Raw genomic sequence first — 23,831 nt, 5'->3', positions numbered from 1 at the left:
TGCTGCAATCAACAAATATATTATGCATGGTTTTGCAAGCTCACCATAAATTACACCAATGTATACATATCCTGTGACAGCTATCATTTAATGCACAAATAACTAAAACTAAAATAAAGGCCTACTTAAGTGTACTTAAAGAGGGTACACTTTCATGACAATATAGATTTTTAACATGGTTAAGTTGTAATAATATGAAGGTGAAGTGTTTTTTATGTTCAAATAAATTCTCTTAACCTGGATTATCGTTCATTGACTAGTATTTGTTTATTCATATATCTTCCTTAAAAGGGTAAACATTGAGACTCCCGATCTCAGTTCAGATCTCTCTGTCAGTCTGAACAAAACATACACACACACAATGATCCCAAAATCCCAGTTTCGACAAAAATGGCACTGCTCCATATGTGTTCACGGTGTGTGTGTGTTCAATTGTAACTGCTGTGTGTGTACATGGATGGGTGAAATGCAGAGCACCATGGGACACCATACTTGGCCACATGTACAAAAACATTGCATTCAATTAGCACTTAAGTATATCCTATTAAAGTATATAATTCCCATGATAAGTGCTCTTTTTTACAAGTTCGTTTGATCATATAATCACAGGGCAATCATAGCCCTTGAGCATACATAGAGCGATGAATGTAGCTAGGCCAAAGGTGGAGAAGGGGAGGAGGAGGGATGGTTGAGCTATGTCATCGTAAAAGAAGGTAAGTTAAGACATTGCTTCGTGTTTAGATGCACATGCTCCTTTCAAACTTGCGTCATGGACTTCATTTAAAAGAATGCTATACAGACTCTTTCACAAGAATCAGTTTTGTCTTGTTTTTTTATAGTTATTCAAACTAATTTGTTGTTCCTATTATTTATTTGTCTCCTAGGTGATGTATCTAAAGGATTGAGTCAACTAGAGACTGACTACTGTAATTCTCTTCCCTACAATCCCGTAAATCAGATTTGTTGTAATGGCACCATTCAGACTCGAAGCAGTGCTCACACAGCATGCTGTGGTCAAGGTAGACGATACACTCGATCTGGCTTTAAAAATGAGTCAGTGTTTGCGTTGTTTTATCTTTTCCTGTTGCCTGTTTTTATGACATTTTTGACATTTTAAGATGATTCATTTACAGACTTGTACATAACAACAACTCAGGCATGTTGTGGTGACAACACAACCCTTGAACTGAAGGAAGATATCTCTTGTTGTGGCAGTAAATCATTTAACAGGATGACCGACTGCTGCTGTTCTAAAAATAACACTCTTGAAGTGAATCACAAAGATGAAGAATGCTGTCTGACATCTTCAAAAGGTTTGTCTTCTAGCTGTTAGAGGGATTATTTGCCTTATAATAACTGTTCTGTATATTTTGATTAAACTGAATGAATGACTGAATGAATGCATCTCTGTTTAAAGGTACAATTTGTGATATTTTTTTCCGCTAGAGGTCGCTAGAAGCCTATTCAAAACAAAGGCGTAGTTTGATGACGCCAAGTTTTAGAGCGGAAACTTGGGACATATGGTCTCCATCTCAATGGACGGTGCAAAAGCATAGGGATTGGAGTCTGGAAGAACTCATGTTCGTGGATGCGATTATTAACGTTACTGTAGTATGAAGCAGAGCAGGACCGAGTGTTGCGGGAGCTGAACGAGGAGCTGGAGCGATTGATCAACACACGCCTCACAAGCAGCGGGACTTTTATTATGACACAGTCGCCGGCGCCGCTTCCGCTTTTCCAGTCATGAGTTTACGGGAGCTGTCCTTGTCGACAGAACCAGCGGCAGATGGTAAACAGTAATTATGTTCCATAAATAAGTAACACAATCCACCATAAAACGTGCAAGAAGTAAATAAGGAACTGCTTGAAGCGAGCTAGTGGTTTGCTGGACGCTAGACACTACTTCCGCATTTGTCCACGGCACTGTTGTCATGTGGTTTCTACGTCGGTAAAGGCGGTAACAAAGGTAACTGACGTCATTGACAGGCGACTGCACTGCCCCGTGTCACTGTTAAGAATGGGAATTTTCTCATGATTTACAAGTAGTTGAAAACCTTAGAGATATTGTTAGTAATCAGCTGGACAAAATATATAACACTAGCCTAGTGGTTTTTGGATATTTTACTGCAAAAATTTTACATATTGTACCTTTAAGTACAGGTAAAGTTGTGTGGCATCCTCATTAGCCACTTAAACAATACATTGCAGTAAAATAAAATATGACAATAAATGTACCACATTTTTTATCTGTAATGGTAAAATGTTAACTTGGAATCATGTAATTTTCAACCTGAGAGAATTGTCACTCCACTCGAAACTCTGACACATCAAAAAGTTTAGTTATCGTAAAAGCAGTTTAATCTAAATGAGGTTTGTTCTCATGGGTCAAGCAAATACGTTTGAGCTTGTGTAAGGTGTTTGATGTGCTCATCAACATGTACGTGCACAGATCAATGTTAATATGCAAATAAAAACCTAAATTTAATCTGCACATCATACAGTGGATATAAAAAAGACTACACACCCCTGTAAAAAATTAAACGAAGATTAATCATTTCACAGTTTTTGCTATTGAAACACAATGTGACAGAGAAAAAAAACTTGGAATAATTCTGAAAGTGTGCACACCCCATAACTAATATTTAGTTGAAGCACCTGTTGATTTTAAACATCACTCATGCCTTGTCCAAATACTCACACTTGTGGTCTTGGCCACTTGAAAACTCGTGCATGTGACAGGAAGTAGGTGCGCAAGACTATCCTATGTCTTAAAAATGCCCAAGTGCAGTGGTCTTAATGCACACTAAACCCACACTATCTTGAATACCGCTTCTGAGAGCTATTCGAGGCTAAGCATATCCCATCATGCATTATGTTCGGGAACTCACATGCCCCGAAATCGCGAGATGTCATGGAAAACATACAACTGTAAGTTAATTATATAATACATATAATTTGGTAGTAAAATATAAGTGTTGCACATTTTATTGATGCAAAGATGAGTAGGCTATTTTGTACAACATTTGCAACTGATTTTTATCACTTAAAGAAGCACCACAATTTTAAAATAGTGTCTTCTGTTACATATTAACCACCACTGAACAGACATTTCGAAGTGTATTTTAAAATGCATAGTATTGAAAATAATAAATAAAAAAATAAAAAAACTGTAAACGCTTGCATCGTTTGCAAGATTATAAGTGTGTCCCATTAGGTACTCAAAAGTTCTACACACACTTGCAGGCTTCACGCCCACTTGAACACTTGGGTCAAATACAGGAAATACGTCATGTAAATAGACAAGTGGTCAAGTGCAAAGACCGCAAGTGTGGGTATTTGGACAAGGCTACAGTCTTCGCACATCTTGACTTGTGAATGTTTTTCCACTCTTCTTTACCGAATACAGAAATCTCAGCAGACTTACTTCTGTTCCTTGACAGTTTTCTAGCATTTTACAGGTTGAGGACACCCTGTAATGTTTGCATTTTGTTCTGTTTAGTTCATGTTTGGAGTGTTCTGAGTATCCATGGTTTGTTTTGAATAGCGTTTGAGTTCAGCTGTGTTTAGTTTAAGTGTGTTTCAGTCTGTTCTTTGTCGGTTCTCTGTACACTACTGCACTTAGATCCTCTCCATTTGCTGCAATCTCGTGTGACACACCTCTTTTCCTCACTTCTAACTATTCCTATCCCAACCTGAGAAGAGGGGAGTACGCCAAATATGCATAACCTTTACTCTATTTACAGTGGGTACGGAAAGTATTCAGACCCCCTTCAATTTTTCACTCTTTGTTATATTGCAGCCATTTTTTTTCCTCATTAATGTACACACAGCACACCATATTGACAGAAAAACACAGAATTGTTGACATTTTTGCAGATTTATTAAAAAAGAAAAACTGAAATATCACATGGTCCTAAGTATTCAGGCCCTTTGCTCAGTATTTAGTAGAAGCACCCTTTTGATCTAATACAGCCATTTCACAATCTACAGTCTTTTTGGGAAAGATGCAACAAGTTTTTCACACCTGGATGCAACAAGTTTTTCCTCAAGGCTCTTCTCCCCCGATAGCTCAGTTTGGTCGGACGGCCAGCTCTAGGAAGGGTTCTGGTCATCCCAAACGTCTTCCATTGAAGGATTATGGAGGCCACTGTGCTCTTAGGAACCTTAAGTGCAGCAGAAAGTTTTTTGTAACCTTGGCCAGATCTGTGCCTTGCCACAATTCTGTCTCTGAGCTCTTCAGGCAGTTCCTTTGACCTCATGATTCTCATTTGCTCTGACATGCACTGTGAGCTGTAAGGTCTTATATAGACAGGTGTGTGGCTTTCCTAATCAAGTCCAATCAGTATAATCAAACACAGCTGGACTCAAATGAAGGTGTAGAACCATCTCAAGGATGATCAGAAGAAAGGGACAGCACCTGAGTTAAATATGAGTGTCACAGCAAAGGGTCTGAATACTTAGGACCATGTGATATTTCAGTTTTTCTTTTTTAATAAATCTGCAAAAATGTCAACAATTCTGTGTTTTTCTGTCAATATGGGGTGCTGTGTGTACATTAATGAGGGGGAAAAAATTTACTTAAATTATTTTAGCAAATGGCTGCAATATAACAATGAGTGAAAAATTTAAGGGGGTCTGAATACTTTCCGTACCCACTGTATTATATGTAAGTGTGAACTCATGAACATTTGTTTTCCGAAGATGAACAAAAGTCTTATAGGTTTGGAAATTATATTAGGCTGAGTAAATGTAAATGATGACAGAATTTTTCTGTCTTTGAGTTCAGCTGTGTTCTGTTTATTAATTCCTTTGTTTGTTCAGTGTATTTAAGCCCTGTGTGACATAATTCTTACTTCCTATTTTGATGTATTTGTCTCACTCTATCATCCATTCTTTTTTTCTCTCTTCTCTAGGACCTGAAATAAAATCCCCAGAGTATATCAGTTGCTCAGGAATAAATTACAAGAGGGAATCAGGTCTTACTCAGGTCAGAATTCTTTTCATAGACAGTTTTAATTATGGCAGAGAGTAAGTTCAATAGCATTTACTGAAAATAGCAGTATACTGAATTTGCATTGTGTAAAATAAATAGTGTTAGATGTTAGGCTATTTATATTTGCTGCAAAGTGACAAATAGGCTACTAATTACACCTAAGTGAATTGTAGTAAGCTGTAAAACAGTTTGCATTAACAGTTTCATTATAGTCTACCTGTGGCTAATACCCAATTGGATTTAATTTAGAATTAAACAATGAAGAATGCTGATATTTTGAATGTTACTACTTAAAGGTGCACTATGTGAACATTTTTGGTTCAAAGTTAACCAAATTTAAAAAAGGAGTCAATACATCATTGTTTCTTTGTTTTACCCTGATTCACTATGGTAATCCTATTATAAGGAAATTACAAGGAAATTTTAATTCTGAAGTGAAATAATACTTTAAACCTCCCTGACAGCAACAGAGTGACAGCCCAGACCTGGCCCATATCCAGTCTGCATGTAATCCACATGTACCAGATGTGGGCTGGATATGTTGCTGTCTGGGCTATTAGGGAATGTTTCATGAGCAGTCGGATAATCTCTCACACTTTTTTAGATACGAGATAGAAACAAATTCATTCGCACAGTCACGCAAAGCCAAAGCATAACCAAAACAATGTATCTATGCAGTTTTGTTAGCTAGAGGGACAGAATTTACATAGTGTACATTTAACTAAAAAATATAGTCCATTTCCGAACAAACTTTGTATATATGTGTTTCAGTGCTGTGGTAAAAATCTCTACAGTCTGTCAGATGTCAATGTGCTGTGCTGTAATGGAATCCTTCATCTCAATGTGCCTGAGCAGTCAGAGTGTGTTGGAGGTCTAATATATACTCAAAAACAGCTCAAGATGAGCTGTGGCTCACAAATATATGACCACCACAAACAGAGATGCTGCTCGGGTGATCTCTACAACACAAGTAAAGCAGAATGCTGTGGAAACCTCTTGCTGGAACATAATAGCAACAAAATTTGCTGTTCTTCCTCAACCCATGCCATGCTTCACAACACCAAACCAAATCACTTTTGCTGTGGGCATTACTACTACTACGCGTCCGTGTGGAGCTGCTGTGCTGAACATCTCAAACCAACACCAAACCATGATAGCTTTCATCCAGAATACAGACTTAAACCACTAACGGATCTGATTCCTGACATATGCCATAAAACAGGTGATGAGCCCTGTTCAGGTTTTGATCCTGTGCAACATGAAATGTTAACACTAATTTTTTATTTAGTCAAATCAAATGAGTGATCTGTGTATGTGTTTGATGCTAGTGCTCTTTGGCAAAGTGGAGAGTGTGGTACTTCAGAATAATCAGCGTCACATTGTGGTGAGAGTCATTGTGAAGGTCAGCGGGATATCAGAAGGGCCTTTACTTTACCTGATCCTGGATCACTGCAGCTCTCCAGCGCTAGAGAATGGCATGACCTACCTTTGGGAGACAAACAACAACAACAGAGAGTACAAGCCTCTCTCCATCCCTGTTGATGTAACCACTGATATTCACATGTTCTTTACAGCATGTAACCTAAATCTCATGCAAGCCTTAAGTGTCAACACCTGTTCACAAACGCTCCATATTCAGGGTGGATTTTCATATCAGGGAAACTTTTGAATAGCATCCCTTAGGTGCCATTTATGTTTTTACCTTGTATACAGATAAAACTGCATTTCCTTTATTAAGATTTATTAAGCAAGTTTTTATGAATTAAGCTATAACAACATAATATATCTGTGCAAATGTTACTTTGAAGTGACTTGAATGAGCAGGATAGTTTAAAGATGTCTTTCCTTGATTCCTTTGTCTTATATCCTAGCATTCTGTAGCTTATACGGTCACAGAATTCAGTGTAACAGATTATATAGATTAATATTGGCCTGACTAGACCTTTCTGGTGCAATTTATCTCACATTAAGTATTAACAAAGACTATAGAATAACACAGGACGTGTCACTCAAATTGTTTTGAATGGGAGAAAGTGTAACACGCGATATGGCGGAATAAGTCCCGCCTTCTAAATAAGAGCCAATCGCCGACTGGTAAAATCATCGCGTCACTGCAGCAGCCGTTAGAAGCACTGGTTTCTATCCGCTTGTTAAGTCATGACGTAAAGAACCCAATTTCCGGGTCCAAGCCTCGACTCGTTTCACTTGAGAATGCCATCGACGGCCGTTTATGAGCGCTATTTATTCACATTAAACATCAATCATTTCAAAAAGTTAAACATTTTAAATACTTACAGTCTACACAACAGTCTCCGTGCTCACAGCATCACAAATATTAATATTTTAATGATTTATAAAAGATGAATCATTGTCTGGCCATCTGGAATTTTGATATGGAGATAAAGGTTTTAATTATATATTTTTTTGTAGTATTTCACCACATCGTGTATGTATATTAGCACCGTTTGTTGTTTTCTTGTGGTATGAGATAGAGCGTTAGGACCCGGAAGCGCTGCCGCGTGACGTCAGACTTAACAACCGGATAGAAACAGTCAGACGCGCGCCTCTGAAACATGGCAGTAGAGACACGCATTTAGGTCTGCACATGCGATTAGCTTGATCCAGCCTAAAAAATATGTTTTTTTTGTCATGATTCGAGCGTTTGGATAAAACATTTATAAGACAGCTGTTGTCAGATTTCATTGGTGATTTCAAATATGAAATGTAATCATAAGGTTGGCGAACAGTTTTGGAGAATTTGATGTTTCCCCATTCAAAGAGATAGGGCACGATGCCCAGGATGCCCGAGAGGCGTTTCAAAGATGGCCAAGTGAAATGACTTGTCTTAAAGGGACTTTGGTATTAATATGTCTTGAATACATCATTACTTACCAAACATAAATTGGCCGAACTTCTGTTGGATTATTTATCAATTAGGTAACTTTAAAAAGTTAAACTACTATGAAAATGTGAGCACAAAGAGATAATGAATTATCTATTATTTAATATCATGTACTGTATTTGATATTTAATCAACCTCAGGTCTATTCCAATTTACAGACAGGTTTTACAGTCCAAGTAAAAAAGGTGTTTTGATGATGTTTGATTCATTTTTGTTTTTATAAAAAAAAGAATTGTTCATTTAAAAGCTAAAAGTGGCTTGCGTCCTAATTCATCATTTAGAAGACAACTACATTAAATTTTATTTTGCATATGAGCTCAACCATACATTTGTTATACCATTACTTGACTGATTTATGTTTAATATTGTATCTTGTGTGAATACATAATATACACTTCATCTGTTATAATTGTGCAGCTACTATATACCATATATAAACTGTATTTATGCTATATACAATTTTAAAAAACAAATTCGTCATGCAGCTTTCATATTTGTTGTTGTTTCAGTATATTTGGTGATACAGTTAGACATGGAATTTTTTTCAGCAGGTATATTGTCATTTGTAAATGTACCAATCAAACCATTTATTTCAAAATAAATATATTTGTGAGCATTGTGAGCAGTGTTTTTTATGTATAAAGTGCTCAACAACCTAATATTCATCTTTGCATAATGGGTTTATAATATAGTGTCATCTAAAACATACATTAACCCAACTGAGAGGTAGAGTGAGCATAACAATGCTATGATTGACACAGTGAGTATTTGCATTGATAAAATAAGAAAGATTGGATATTTTATTCTGAATTCTGATTGCCATTACTGTGAAGCAAGCAGAGAGGTTCCTGAAGAAGATACAAGAAATGAGGACTCAAGGGGAAATGGTTATACCAGCATGGTGTATTCACTAGAATTTTGACTAAAAATAGTAGTTTTTAGATAACATATTGTGGCGAGTGGGGCGTGGTTCGGCGAGGTCTGCAACGGGAGAGAGTATCTGGAGATCCTTGGTGAGTGAGCGGGTTAAATGTAAATCACGAACACCTGTATCTCATTTCAGTAATTGGTGCGGAGACAGGATATAACGCAGTGAGAAGCAGGAGTCGGTGAGAGAGAGGGGAACTGCTGACTGAGCCGCTGGTGCACGACAACGCTGCTGGAGTGAAGTCCATTGTGGATTGTGGATTGTGGATTGTGGATTGTGGATTGTGGATTGTGGATTGTGGATTGTGGATTGTGGATTGTGGATTGTGGATGCAGAGACTGGAGTGAAGCCCTTTGTGGTTTATTTTGTTTTGCTGTTGTGCGTTGGAGTTTTTGTTGGACATTTACGAAAATAAAGCTCAGTCAGCAGTTAAACGCCGACCCTGTCCCCTTCCTTCCTATATCTACGAACATTGTCTATACTACACATATCTATTTACATATTTCCAGCATTGTGAAGGCTTAAGCTGACTGTTTTTTACACAGTTGTGTAAAATCTCATACTTCCCTACTATATAGTAGTAAGCGAAAAAATAACGAAAAAAATGACTATATGACAAAATAAGTATGTCCAAATTCACAGTACTCATAATAGGCAAAAAGTGTCCAAAAATATCCCATTAGACCACAGGAGAGGATTTGTGAATGGCGGTGTAGCAATGCAACTGACACTGGTAGGTCACATGATAATGACAACATGGCGAATGTAGTATGTCCAGACAACATTCATACTACACACATACTATATTTTCTTTTTTAGCAGTCGTGAGGTAATTACTTATTCAAAAGAAATACCTACTCAAGAGAGTATGCAATTTTGGACATAGCCCTATAGTTTATTGTATCGTTTATCATTTTCATTAGTGTAATTTTTAATTTAATTTTTAGAGCCTCATATATTGAACTAAATCAAGTTAACTTAAACATTTCAAGAGGGTTACCAACATGTGGGGATGGTTAGGATTATCAATTAAAAATGAAATAGGCGACTCTCTACAGAAACATTTGTGTTTGCATGTATGCTGGTTTAAAGTCTCATATCTTGATAGTAATCACTATTTTAAGCGGTCTAAATGTATTTTTATAAACATGCATCTTCAGTGGAAGGCGTAGGACCATAAAATGTCCGTTCAATCATTGCATTCGGTCCGAATGAAATGATAGCATGTGTTCCCTGTCAGTCAACATATGTTTGCATACCACTGACTGCGCAACCTGTTCATGCAGACATCGTCATCAGCGCGTTCATGTACAATGGCAGGCAAACAGCCTAACTTTAGTTAAAGGGTTAGCTCTCCCAAAAATTCAAATAATGTAATTTATTTTCCCATGCCGCTCCACACCCGTAAGACCTTCGTTAATCTTCGGAATGCAAATTAAGATATTTTTGTTGAAATCCAATGGTTCTGTTAGGCCTGCATAGGGAGCAATGATATTTCCTCTCTCAAGATCCATAAAGGTATTAAAAACATGTTTAAATCAGTTCATGTGAGTACAGTGGTTCAAAAATAATATTATAAAGCGACAAGAATATTTTTGGTGCGGCAAAAAAACTAAATAACGACTTTAGCGATGGCTGATTTCAAAACACTGCTTCAGGAAGCTTCAGAGCGTTATGAATCAGTGTGTCGAATCAGCGGTTAGGAGCGCCAAAGTCACGTGATTTCAGCAGTTTGGCGATTTGACATGAGATCCGAATCATGATTCGACACAGAAGAATCATAACACTCCGAAGCTTCCTGAAGCAGTGTTTTGAAATCGGCCATCACTAAATAAGTCATTATTTTGTTTTTTTGGTGCACCAAAAATATTCTCCTCATTTTATAATATTAATATTGAACTACTGTACTCACATGAACTGATTTAAATATGTTTATAGTACCTTTATGGATCTTGAGAAAGGAAATATCATTGCTCCCTATATGCAGGCCTCACTGAGCCATCGGATTTCAACAAAAATATCTTAATTTGTGTTCCGAAGATTAACAAAGGTCTTACGGGTGTAGAACGGCATGAGGGTGAGTAATAAATTACATTATTTTAATTTTTGGGTGAACTAACCCTTTAAAATTTCTCACCTGTGAACGACACATGATGTCCAGGCAATAATGTTGTCTCTGGTCGTCTCTCTTGTGGTCTGTGCACGTTCCTGTGTTTTGCAGTGGCTTTGGATGACGCTTTGCAGGGAGAGTGAGAGATTGTATGCTTTCAATGTTAGCAGGCTAAAGTTAGCATTTCCCAGATCGCCTACTGCACCTTTAAATGTAAATAATTAACTAAATAATTCTTGAAAATTAATACAGAATAAGTAATTAATATCGAATAGTACGTGCTCTAAAATAGTACAAACTGCTAGTACATACAAAAAAACGAGGGTCCTCCTAGAAATGCGATCCTGAAACTGCAGGCTCGGGTCTTGCAGGACCTTATTCAGCGCTCGTAACCGCAGTAACCGCGTCTCCATGGAAACGTAACAACAAACTACCACTGTAGAGAGTCGGTTTTATTGCTAGTAGGCTGGCTGTGGTCAACACTGCTGTTATTCTTTCTTTTTTTTTATTTTAAACACATAAATTATAAAGAGTGGCAATTACCGTTCACTTTGTTGTGGCTCTGTTGTCATAACTTTTATCCTATGAAGTGTTTCACATAAGCTCAAAAGAAATGGTAAGTAACTTAACGTTACACACACTATAACATGAATGTTATGAGTCGATTCTTTTTTTATTAGTGAATCAAAAAATGGACCAAAAACGAACTGTTTTGTTGTTGTATTACGGACTCGTGAGATTAAAATCATATAACTACTCACTAGTTGGTCATTTGACATTATTTCAGCCTCAAAGCGCTGCGTCTTCGAGTGGGAAGCTGTCGAGCAGCAGCAATTTGACGCGCCGCTATCGCACACGAGCCCTCACCTCTCATGTGGACGAGACCCTCTTTGGGACCCCCAAACAGGTAGACAAAAGCTTACTCTATGGTCTTAGACATTAAATGAAAAGAAAAGGAAGATCCAACAGCCTGTTTAATCTTTCTCAGCATTCTGCTGCTGATATGAAAGATGCTGAGGGCAGAAGCGTGAGGTCAAGGTCACTGTCAAGCTCTGCTCCTGCAACCAAAGAGCCAAAGATGGAGACGGTCCGTATCATCACCAAAGACCTCATCAGAGACCTCAGGCAAGTAGAAGCAGAAGGTTTTTACACTGTGGATATATGTAGTTATCCTTACTGACAGATTTATCTGTACAGAATTAGTTATGTTGGTGTAACCTGATTTGACTTGAACAAAACCAGTCAATTTGTTACCATATAAGTGCATGTTTTTATCCCTGAACTGCATATTTTGGCCATTTGTGTTATCGTTATTTTTTAAAGGGGTCATGAATTGACATATAAGAGGTCATTCATTGTACAATAAAAACATCCTGTAAGTTCTGAAACTTACAGTAAGTCCAAAAACCAAGATCTGAAAATGACCCATTTTTGATTTTGTCACATTTATGACTTAGGCTACTAGTGTGGCGAAAGACTCTCTTTCTGCACAATTAGATCAACGCCGACTTCTCCATCATCACATCTTTGGCCCTGCCCACTGGCCGATCAACTGACTAAAAATAACATTAGCTTCTAAAAGATCCTATTGTTAAGAACGTTTTTAAAGGATTATTTCACTTCAGGATTAAATTATTCAGAATTAGTTTAGAAAATGGTCTTTTATTTCTATATTATAAAATAATAATAAAAAATGCATGACCCCTTTAAGTCTGCTCTTTGCTCTTGTTTTGTTGAACCAGAATCCCAAGTGAGGACCCATCTGGGCAGTCTGTTATCCTGTCTTCAGCTGAGTTCAGGCGAATCATGGTGGAGTCTCATGTTCCTAGTGAAGAGGAGAAGGCAGCTGTGCTGGAGGCCCAACGCCAAGCCCGCGAGGAAGCCATGGTGAGCCAAGAATGTCATAATCTCAGTCTGCAATTGAACTTGAACACTTTATGGTTACTCATATGGAGGAGCGGATCTACCCAGGTTGCATTGGTTGGCCACGGCCACCATAAGAAAAAAACATTTGTAGCCACCCAGAATTATCCTAGTATAAAATATAAATGTTTCCTGTATTGCCTTTTGCCAGCTGTGCTTCATTGTGATGACAATAAAAAGCCACTCGGAACGGAAATAATAATCAGCTGAAATGAAACCGCAGAGCTGTTTGTATTTTTCTTCAGTTCCTGTGTCAATTCCTTACTGCATTGTGTTTACAATTAATTACTACATTATGAGAAATTATTTAAAAAAAAAGTTTATTCTTTGTGCATGCATGCACATTTTTCCAAGAATGAATTAAACAAACAATTATGTATGAATGGAATTGAAGAACTCAATGAAACAACAACACTAATGTTATCATTATGTTAGAATAAAACAATGAAACCACATCATCTCTTGGTTATAATTTATTTCCCAGGACACATTATACAGCGTACGTTTACACCATCACATTAAGAGTGCAAAGGAGAACAAGTAGGAAATGCAACATTACTTTAATAATATAATGTGTATGATGTGCCCTAATTATAACATATTTACAAAAATATAAGCGTCCAGCGGGTGAACGGTCCTACTTCTCAGGCAGCCTATGATTTCACGAAATTCACTTAAGTTTTCACATGAAGTGAGAAATGCACAGCCAGCACCAAACAGACATGCACTTAATTATAAGTGCCATCATTTAGAAATAAATGAACAGCCCGAAACTGACTCAAAAAGTGAATATATTGCTGGGTCTTCATGATAGTTGCGAAATGTTTGTGCATTATTGAGTAAGCATTGGCAGCTCAAACATTTTCATAATAGTTAATTTGTAAAAAGACTTTGATTCCCAAACTTGTTCTTGTTAGGCCCTGCCCTTGTTGTCAATGTAAAAACATTTCTTCTGCGGTTGCCAATCCGTAAGGCAGAAACACAGAACACGGTTATTGATCGTTGAATTATTATAGATGAAACACTTATTCCAAAAGTATCATGATAGCTCTGCAGCAGCATTTAACTTACGCAGAATAAAGCTTACCTTGTACACTTTAACAGGCTGTTCAAACAGAACTCGTTTTGTATTCCACTGTGCTGGTTTTCTGTTGTTTTTCTAATGTAAACCTAAATGTCACTGCCAAATCTCATGTTTTTCAACACAAAAAAATGTGTTCTGAATGACTGAGCCAAAAAACACTGTCTTCAAAGAACTGCTGTATGCTTCAGGAAATGAAAATCTAGTTGTTGTCAAATCAGGAGGCTGCAGAGCAGAGAAAAGCACAGATGCGTCAGGCGGACCTGTCTCGGCAGAAGAACCAGACTCTCAGTGAGCTCGAGGCAGAGGCGAGGGACCGGGCTCAGTACCTGTTGGAGCGGGCCAACACCCTGAGAATGGAACAAGAGGACGAAGTCAAGAAGCTCAATGAGGTAGATAAGACCACACTAACAAGCCAAACCATCACGACTGGTTGTTTCCTACATGCAAATGTTGTCATTGTACTCCTGCAGTTGATTCAGGAAGTTCAGTGCCATGTTATCCGCGATGCGCAGCTTGAGGAGAAGAAACAGAACCGCACAAAGTGGCTAGAGGAGGAGAAAAGATTGGATGCCATGATGGAGGTGGAGCGTCGCCGGGCTTTAGAAACGCAGGAACAAATCGAACAGCTGCGCAAACAGCAGATGATTCAGTAAGGATGTTAACGCTCTTTATTCTATATACTCGACATATAATGTATTCCTCCCTGTGGTTGATGGGTGGGTGTTATTAAAGCGGGAAGCTGCGCATCCTGGACCAGATTCAGATGCGTCTGGAGGAGAAAATGCTACAGGAGGAGGTGAAGGAGCAGGAGGGTCAGCAGTTGCTGGAAAACATGGAAAGGATGCAGATGGAGGAGCTCAAGGTACATGCAATTAACGTCTAGTTTAATTTGAATCTTAAGTAGTTTTCGGACTCACATGCAAATTCTATGTTAACACAGGCCATTGAAAGGAAGAAGGAGGAGCAGAAGAATTTGCTTCAGGAGATTCAGAAGATAAATGAAGAGAATCTGCTTGCTAAAGAGCAGAAAAAGGAAGAAGAGAGATTAGCAGATCTGCGTGCTGTAGAGTATACGCGCAAGAAGTTGGTAAGAAAAGTCTTTTTTATATATTTCTCACTATCTCGCTTCTCTTGTCGTCCACCACTATAATCTTAAACTTTAAAATCAGGGGCAGACTGTTCTGGCAGTTCTTACCTTGTAAATCAAATACAATAAATAAGGAAAAATTGTTGAATAAAGTTAATAAAGTCATTATTTTTGTTTTGTTTTTGCACACAAAAAGTATTCTCGTCGCTTCATAACATTAAGGTTGAACGACTGCAGACATGTTGACTATTTTAACCATGTCTTTACTACTTCTCTGGACCTTTAATGTGGTCATTTCATTGCTTTCTATTAGAGATAAAAAGTAAACTTTTGAAGCATCAAATTGCATAGACTGTCAATGGAGAGACAGAAATCTCTTAGGTTTCATTAACTCTTTCCCTGCCATAGACGGAATTTTCCGGCATTCCATGTTTTCACTGTTATACGGTGCGATTTGTGTTCTGAAGAAGAGCAAAAAGTATTACAGTTATTAATTAATTTATGAGTTAGATATATGAATATAATAAAGCTTTATGATTTATTATTATGCATATATCGACCCAAAGGGGAATTAAACATATATTGTGAATTAATTACAAGGAATTATAATCAATTACATATATGATTAGTTCTGGTTAGTTAAATCTGCAAGAACGAGTCTGCATCAAAAGATGCCGACAGGGCTAACACACTGATCCGACTGATTTAGGCTTTTATTCACATATATTAGTGGGCCATTATGTGGTCACACCATTGATTTTGAACAATGTTAGAAGTAGACCACAAAGGAAAAAATATGGTTTTAATACTCTGGCCTACTAATTCCTTTTCTGGGAACAGAAGAAGGATCAGATAATGGTGGATTTACTTTGGGAAAAAGCTGAGTCAAGCAAAACAAAGAGAAAAACTAGAAACATCAGCAGCTGCAGCTGGCATTCCCACCAAACTTAAATAGCCACATTAATCCCAGATGTGTCTAATGCACTTTAGGAACGAGAAGCAGAGTATGAAGCTGAGCAGATACGAATCAAGAAAGAAAAAGAAAAGGAAGTAGCGCGATTGAGAGCTCTTCAAGAACGGGACAGAGACCATAAAGCTGAGCAGGTAAAATGTTACAGTATGTCCTAGTGTAATATAGTGTAATACATTTTGCATTCTAGATTCTGAATTTCAAATAAATTTGTTTTTTTGTGAACTGTGAGGATGAGATCAGGGCAAGGAGGAACCAGGAAGCAGCAGCAAGGGAATGGAGAAGAAAGGAGAAAGAGCAGACTATGAAAAAGCTGGAAGTGGAAGAGAAGCTGAAGGTTGCTCGTTCGGAGCAAGTCACTCATAAGGAGCACCTGCTGTCCATTGAAGCTGGACGAGAGAGAGCAGAGTTTGAGAGGGTCCTGAGGTACAAACACCATCATGTACTATTTGTAGCGATTTCGTACAGTTATTAATTAATTTATGAGTTAGATATATGAATATAATAAAGCTTTATGATTTATTATTATGCATATATCGACCCAAAGGGGAATTAAACATATATTGTGAATGAATTACAACGAATTATAATCAATTACATATATTATTAGTTCTGATTTAATAATTATTTAGAGAAACTGTCGGTTTGTCCAGCAAACCTTTAGCTCCTCACAGAAGTTTTCTCTGGCCACGAGAAAGACTTCCTATTCTAGCATCCAAACGTAAAGCAAGGATATAGGATCGAAACGTTGAAAAGTGACCTGGTTTTTGATGAAATGAGCAAAAAGAACAATCGAGCATGAATAATGTGTTTAATATATGCAAAACTATGACTACAGAGGTTATACGACTATACACAGGATATACACATACAGCTCTGGAAAAAATTAAGAGACCACTCCAAGTCTCTTAATTTTTTTCCAGAGCTGTATATGCAAAGTGAAAGTAGAGAAAAAAGGAAAGAGAGAAGGCAAGCAGCAAAACTTACAAACAGTCCTTGAGGCTAGCATGGAAATCAGTTTCATTATCTAAGATTGAGAAACGGTAGTACTTGCATTAGTCTTGCGTGTCGAGTTTCAGTTTAGCACTGGTGCAGTTCGTTGGCTTCTTCTGTTCCGTGGGAAGGTTTGAACTGAGGACTTGAAAGTTAGTTTCACCAGAAGATGGTGGTTGCCGTGACGTCCGGGAGATACGTGCGTGAGTGGGCGATGGATAATTCAGGGCAGTCGGGAGAACACACAGCAAAATCCTGGTGCTCCTCTTTTATGGCAGATAAACCAACACACCTCCTTGAGGTGGAATAGCCAATGACATTGGTGCAAAGTTGGTGGGAAAGCTTTTCCTTTGTCTGGTCTCCTAGCTGAATTTGCATAATTGATGACTATCAGATAGGATTTCGAGATGGAGTACTTTCTTCACAATATCATTAAACAAATAGAACAATGCATCTGACAGCCATGTAATATACATAGGTGCATGAGATGTGGAAATAGCTTTAAAATGAATCTAAACTTGACATAAGAAAAGCATGTAGAAGAAGTTATGGTTTACAGACAAAATTCCATCATTAAAATGAACACTAGCACAAATACAGTCATTCAAACGATGTCTAAACACTAAGAAGCATATATGCACTGGATATACGTGACAGGTACACTTTGTGTGTGTGTGTGTGTGTGTGTGTGTGTGTGTGTGTGTGTGTGTGTGTGTGTGTGTGTGTGTGTGTGTGTGTGTGTGTGTGTGTGTGTGTGTGTGTGTGTGTGTGTGTGTGTGTGTGTGTGTGTGTGTGTGTGTGTGTGTGTGTGTGTGTGTGTGTGTGTGTGTGTGTGTGGAATTTGTCTGGTCAGTCTCTGGGCCCACAAAAGGGGGGTGATCCTTTTGAAGTCTCCAAAGTTAGGAAGTTGGAGTTTTCTGTTTAACCTCACGGGTCCACAAACATGCCAAAAGTCGCAGTCGGCCAGAGCCGATTTAGTGATATATAAAAACACAATTCATCAGGTTAAAGCATTCTGAAAATTCCAAAGTTTATTGACTACGAACGGATCCATCCAGACGTTACATATTAGAATGGCTGTACACAGGGTTTTAGAAATACAGGGGTCCAGAAACAGGGGTCCAGAAAAGAGTTTGCTAGAGAGATTTGGGGGCCTGAGGTGATATGATTCCCCTGATCTACATATCTGCATTTTAAATGCTGTACATTATTACAGAGCTTCTATTCCCAGTCTAATTTCTACAATGCTCCTCTTTCCAAAAAGCCTAGAGTGCTCTAATTGGCCAGTTGACCCCCAGTGCATTGTGAGAACTTCAGCTTCTTAAGCTTCTAAAGCAATAGTAAACACACAGTTAATAATGGCGTTGATATTAATGTATCAATAAATGTAATAAATGTATGGTCTCACGTGCCTCTCGTTCGACATGAACCAAAATGTTTCCATGACTGCGATGTCCCATTTAATTGCTAACCTATTATTTCTTCTGTAAACAAAGCTTTGTGCTTCACTCGTGTCATATTCACGTACATACTGCCACAGCCCTATCAGTGGGTACTGAATATAACCGGATTCTTGGTACTACCGGTACTACAGAAATGCTGGTATCATCACATTTTCAAAATTTCAGCACCGACTTGGTACCGAAGTACCGGTACTTTTGACAACACTAATCCACACACGTCAAATCATTTACTTATTGACAGAACGAGGGGAGAATGGACAAAAGCCACCAAAAATTAAAAAATTACCCAGAATGACTTTTTTCCCCCAGACCTGTTGCTGTCTGTGTTTCCATCGCGGTCTAAAGTACCGTGAAGATTAGGCACTTAGTCCAGTGACCTGGAACTGCACGCATCTGTCCAGTCCCCGCTGGATTTTGTCCTCCGCATATAAGCTTAATAAAACCTGAACCTTGTCATCGGTCCATCTGTCGTATTTTTTAAACTCCACTGTTGATTCAAATAGCAACTCTACCTGCATGCACCGCAACAGACTTTTAAAAATGGTGGTTAAAAAAAATAAAATTAATCAATCAAAATGCTGTGTGAACTCAACCAATCAGCATGTTCAGCACCCAAGTCCCACCCCCAAAAGTTCCTGAACTTTGAAAAAGTACTACCTCAGAAGCAGGGACTTTTTTTACCTGGAACTTCATTAAGACCCTGGTTCCTGCAGTCGAAACACACGAGTACCACTCCAAAGTGGTACATTCCTGCGGTGGAAACGCAGATAAAGATAACATTGAATATTGTATGCTTTTGTTAGATCAGATCAAATCTCCATGTCCCCAGACGCCGGATCTTGTGAAAAGATATCCATTTGTCTGGTGTGCAAACCAGCAAATCTGTCAAAAGAAAGTCTTGTATGGTATCTCAAGACTCAATTAACAGCCTTCTGTCAGCCTGAGAGTTTGACTGAAAGCCAGAGAATAGCAGAAGCGGGGGCCTGTACCATGAAGCCGGATTAGCTGGCTAGCCAGGTAAGTTTCAGATTAGTTTGTGCCAATCCTGGGTTTTATGCACCATGAAAGTGACTTGGCTTTTAGCGATGTTCATCGCCATAGTAACTTACGCCCCATGGCTAACCTGCTCCTGGGCAGGTTATGTTCTAGGTTAGAGATCTCAGTAGCAACACAACACACAGAGACATCCACCTGACGCCAACATAAACAAGACCCGGCACTGAACTAAGGAAAGGGAGGAACTTATATACACAGACGATTATCTCAAATGACAGACAGCTGTGATGATTAGTGCAGTGTCCATGGTGACTGATTGTGGCAGGAAAACAGAATAAAGGACCAAATGTGACTGATGAAAACAAACGTACTGAAAGTTCATGTGGTGTGAGGGTGTGACATTAATAAAGAAAATAAAACACCAATGTATGGTTGCTTGGTTATGGTTTTCAATAACAGGTTGTTATTGAAAACCTTTAGATCCGTCACTGTATACTTCTTTTCCAGGGCACAGCAGGAACTCATTGAGAAAGAACGAAAAAAAGAGGAGCAGCGTCATCAACAAATCCACAGGCATGCTGAGGCTGTGAGGCAGCAGGTACGGGAGAGAGAAATGCAGGCCGTCACCCAGCGCAGAGAGCTTTTCCGAGAGGGGGAGCGGCTGGAAGAGGAGGCGCGCAATCGCAGAGCCCGACTGGACGAGATTAAGGAGAAGAAGCTGCGGGAACTCAAGTATGTCCTGAGAGTAATGTAGACAGTGAAGTTATAAAAAAAAATGACTAGGGCTGCTCCCTAACAGTCGACAAGAAGAGGCTTAGTCAACCAAATTTTAATTAGTCGCTAAAAAAAAAAAAATTTATTAGCAAAGTCACGCAGTCCGACGGACAGATTGTTAACACGCCTGGTCCAAACGGAAGTCCAAACGTTCGCCATTTCATTCATCCACATCAAACATGGCTTATAATTTGTGAGTAACTTTACATGGCCGCTCACTCTAACATTAACGTTGAAAGGTTAGTTCACCCAAAAATGAAAATTCTGTCATTAATTACTCACCCTCATGTTGTTCCACACCTGTAAGACCTTCATTCATCTTTGGAACACAAATAAGATATATTTGATAATATCCGATGGCTCAGTAAATCCTCCATTGATTGCAAGATAATTAACACTTTCAGTGGCCAGAAACCTACTAAAGGCATATTTAAAACAGTTCATGTGACTACAGTGGTTCAAACTTAATGTTATGAAGCCCAAAATGTATCAAACTGTAACGTCATTTTAGTAAACGAGGCTTCGTTATGTCATAAGTATTTCGAAATTTCAAAGGTTCACCACTGGAGGGCGTGACTTTGGCAGTTTGATACACTCTCTGAATCACTGATTCAAAACACAAGATTCGTAAAGCTTCGAAGTTTCATGAAGCAGTGTTTTGAAATCGCCCATCACTAGATATTATACTTCAATAGATTGTTTTTTTTTTGGCACACAAAAAGTATTCCTGTCGCTTCATAACATTAAGCTTGAACCACTGTAGTCACATGAACTGTTTTAAATATGTCTTTAGTAGCTTTCTGGGCGTTAAAAGTGGTAATTAACTTGCTGGTGATGCAGGTCTCACTGAGCCATCGGGTTTTATCAAAAATACCTTCGTTTGTGTTCCCAAGATGAACGAAGGTCTTATGGATGTGGAACGACACGAGGGTGGGTAATAAATGACAGAATTTTAATTTCTTGGTGAACTAACCCTTTAAATATTTGGCATGTTATAATCTGTGTAAATGTTTTGTCAACATTCATAATTAAACCCATTAAGATAAGCATTGCATTTTACAAAGTGGTTAGAGAGTGTTTGGAATTCCACAGTGCAAGTTTAGATAGACAGAGGAAGCATCGTCAAATGTATTTATAAAATGATGATACAAGTGATTTTCCAGATTTAGGTAATTTATCTTGCTGTCTAGCAGATAATACATTCAGGTTTCATTTTATTTTGTCAGAAAATTTATGCCAGTGCATAAACTCTATAAAAGAACAACCGAAAACAAGATTATTATGTGAAAAGTTTTTCCTTGAGAATTGTGTTTGCACGATATTTCTGCCATTTAGGATTTTTGTATGTAAAGTAATGACGTTCACACTGTAAATTTTAAGTGTCCAAATGCAAAAAGGGCCACTATATGATAGAAAAATGTTGTGGGAAAGAAAAAGAGACAACGGAAGCTTTCCATGAATCATAACCACAAGAGTAAGAGATAATATGTTGAGGTCACTTAAATCTTGCAACGATTTAGCCAGGCATTTACACGTTTCCACTTTTGACCACAGGGCAGCTGGGCTCTCAGACAAGTACTGCAAGGAAGTTGAGCGTAAAGTTCAAGCCCTTCCAACTCTTTCAAACTGAGCCGGAGGAGCAACGGAAATGGAGGAAATGAGTACATCAAATGAATGAAAGAAGAAAAACAGTTGTGGTTTGCCAGTCAAGTAATCTCGACTGAATTAAACCATGTGTAAAGAATATATTTTTGGTCAGTTGTTGAAAAGATTGCATCATCACTAGTGGGAAGGAAATTAAGTTTATACACAAAATGTGCAATGACTCAGCATGACTTAATTTCTTGATGCCAAATGTGTTAGTCATTTAAAAGTCTACACTGCTTTCGTTGTTTTTAAGAGTTCTTACTGCATTTTTATATACTCTAAAAGAACATTTAGTATAAACTGTAATATTTTTGAACAGTTCATGTTAATTCCAATTAAATGAAAAATCTAGTAGTTTAAATGTACTGTATATTAAATACAGTTAGCTGAAATTAAGTGCTTCTTTTATCCCACTTAAATACATCTTTGTGTAATTGTATAATTATTTATATTTGTCTTTGAAATATGGTTAAAATGATGCAACCATTAAAAACCATGTGTAAAGCATGTATTTTGGGCCAGTGTTTTTCAAATTGTTGAAAAGAGTGCATCATCACTAGTAGAAAGGAAATTAAGTTTATACACAAAATGTGCAATGAGTCGTGGGGTTTTTCTCTTTCTGCTGTTGACTCAGCATGACCTCATTTCTTGATGCCAAATGTGTTAAAAGTCAATACTGCTTTCTTTGTTTTTAAGAGTTCTTACTGCATTTTTATATACTCTAAAAGAACATATTTCAATATAAACTAATATTTTTGAACAGTTAATTTCATGTTAATTCCAATTAAATGAAAAATCTATTGAAAGTGATTCCAATGATATCGTTCCTCTCTGCCGTTATCATTAAAGTTATGTTGTGTTCCTTGGTGTGAACGGGCCTTTAAAACTTCAGCATCATTATTTGACCAATAATTTATGCTAAAAAAAATTCACAGTTACAGTCATTTAATAATTCAGCAATTTAAATAATAAATCAATCATGCTGAATCAAACTGGTATTTATCATTATTTCACATAAACGGAAAACATATATGCTTAGTAAGTCGCACCTGCTTCTGTTTATTTGTGATCACTGAACTGTATAAAACAATTTCATTAGGGCTTTTATGTACAAAGGTGTCCTTATTTAGGAAAAATGCTGATAAATGCTCATGTTCACGGTTTCTATTCATTTTTCAGATCTGAGTTGCTGTTATTGATTTAATTCCACTATGGAATTAATTCAACGTTCTCTATGGATTGGGATACTACTACAAATGACTGTTTCCTCAAATAGTAAGGGTACAGAAGGTGATTGTGAACACAGCCCCTGTTCTTGTGCCAGATCGTTGTCGTTTGTGCCTGTCCTGTCCTATCTTATTCTTGGTGTTTGTGGTGTTTTCTCCATAATGGGTAGTTTTGTTCATTTTTGATTTTAATATAGCCCATTGTTCACTCTGCGGTTGAGTCCTTGACTATTCCTTGTGCCGCGTCACCCCCTGGGTGGTTTCTGCCGCGACCACGTAACACTATCTCGGTCATGAACCACTTCCTCTATTCATTTTACTCAACTCCTGTAAAAGGTTTACCTTTATAGATTCAGGAGGAGTCAGGTAGGCGAATAATATTTTCTTCTTAGATTATATTATCTCAGGGTCTACTTCTGATCACTACCGTACCACCTAGGCCTACGGTTCAGATATCAACCAAGCCTACCTGGGTGGGGTGGGTTAGCCTTCCGTTCAGTGCACCACAGCTGGCTCTTCGCCCTCAGAGGACAGCTATGCCTGCTAAAGCACTCCCACGGCCCACTCTGTTGCGACTGGTTGGAAACCTTGACTGACTTTGTAAAGTCCGTCGGGATATCTTTATAAAAATCTATCTTTTTCAGACAGTCAACTTCTGATACCCCAAATGGATTCTCACTCTACAACAATAAACAGACTGAGACAATACTATCAGAGTTTGAGGGCAGTCCCCAT

The 23,831-nt window shown here is 38.0% G+C and overlaps 2 protein-coding genes across 2 annotated transcripts; both read left to right on the top strand.

Annotated features, from left to right (window-relative positions):
* Window positions 1-885: 885 nt before the first annotated feature.
* si:ch211-195m9.3 (galaxin) lies at window positions 886-8,398 on the top strand. The gene is made up of 5 exons (XM_067389443.1): window positions 886-1,019; window positions 1,134-1,313; window positions 4,914-4,987; window positions 5,765-6,215; window positions 6,322-8,398. The coding sequence occupies exons 2-5, from the start codon at window positions 1,232-1,234 to the stop codon at window positions 6,660-6,662; spliced, it is 948 nt and encodes a 315-aa protein (XP_067245544.1). The 5' UTR covers window positions 886-1,019; window positions 1,134-1,231; the 3' UTR covers window positions 6,663-8,398.
* A 3,010-nt stretch (window positions 8,399-11,408) lies between these two features.
* cfap45 (cilia and flagella associated protein 45) lies at window positions 11,409-22,741 on the top strand. Its single transcript, XM_067389442.1, has 12 exons — window positions 11,409-11,549; window positions 11,721-11,840; window positions 11,922-12,058; window positions 12,676-12,820; window positions 14,159-14,329; window positions 14,411-14,589; window positions 14,673-14,802; window positions 14,881-15,027; window positions 16,018-16,131; window positions 16,230-16,423; window positions 19,957-20,181; window positions 21,778-22,741. The coding sequence occupies exons 1-12, from the start codon at window positions 11,547-11,549 to the stop codon at window positions 21,851-21,853; spliced, it is 1,641 nt and encodes a 546-aa protein (XP_067245543.1). The 5' UTR covers window positions 11,409-11,546; the 3' UTR covers window positions 21,854-22,741.
* Window positions 22,742-23,831: the final 1,090 nt, after the last annotated feature.

This window comes from Chanodichthys erythropterus, chromosome 7, assembly GCF_024489055.1.
Source record: "Chanodichthys erythropterus isolate Z2021 chromosome 7, ASM2448905v1, whole genome shotgun sequence".
In the NCBI taxonomy this organism is placed as follows: domain Eukaryota; kingdom Metazoa; phylum Chordata; class Actinopteri; order Cypriniformes; family Xenocyprididae; genus Chanodichthys; species Chanodichthys erythropterus.
The sequence above is the reverse complement of the archived record's forward strand: the minus strand, read 5'-3'. Positions and strand labels throughout refer to the sequence as shown.

Coding starts and splice junctions, on each gene's coding strand:
- cfap45 (XM_067389442.1), top strand. Junction 14,590..14,672: donor CGCAAACAGCAGATGATTCA/GTAAGGATGTTA, acceptor GTGTTATTAAAG/CGGGAAGCTGCGCATCCTGG. Junction 15,028..16,017: donor AGTATACGCGCAAGAAGTTG/GTAAGAAAAGTC, acceptor AATGCACTTTAG/GAACGAGAAGCAGAGTATGA.
- si:ch211-195m9.3 (XM_067389443.1), top strand. CDS start 1,232: ATGACCGACTGCTGCTGTTCTAAAAATAACACTCTTGAAGTGAATCAC. Junction 4,988..5,764: donor GGGAATCAGGTCTTACTCAG/GTCAGAATTCTT, acceptor TATGTGTTTCAG/TGCTGTGGTAAAAATCTCTA. Junction 6,216..6,321: donor TGACATATGCCATAAAACAG/GTGATGAGCCCT, acceptor GTTTGATGCTAG/TGCTCTTTGGCAAAGTGGAG.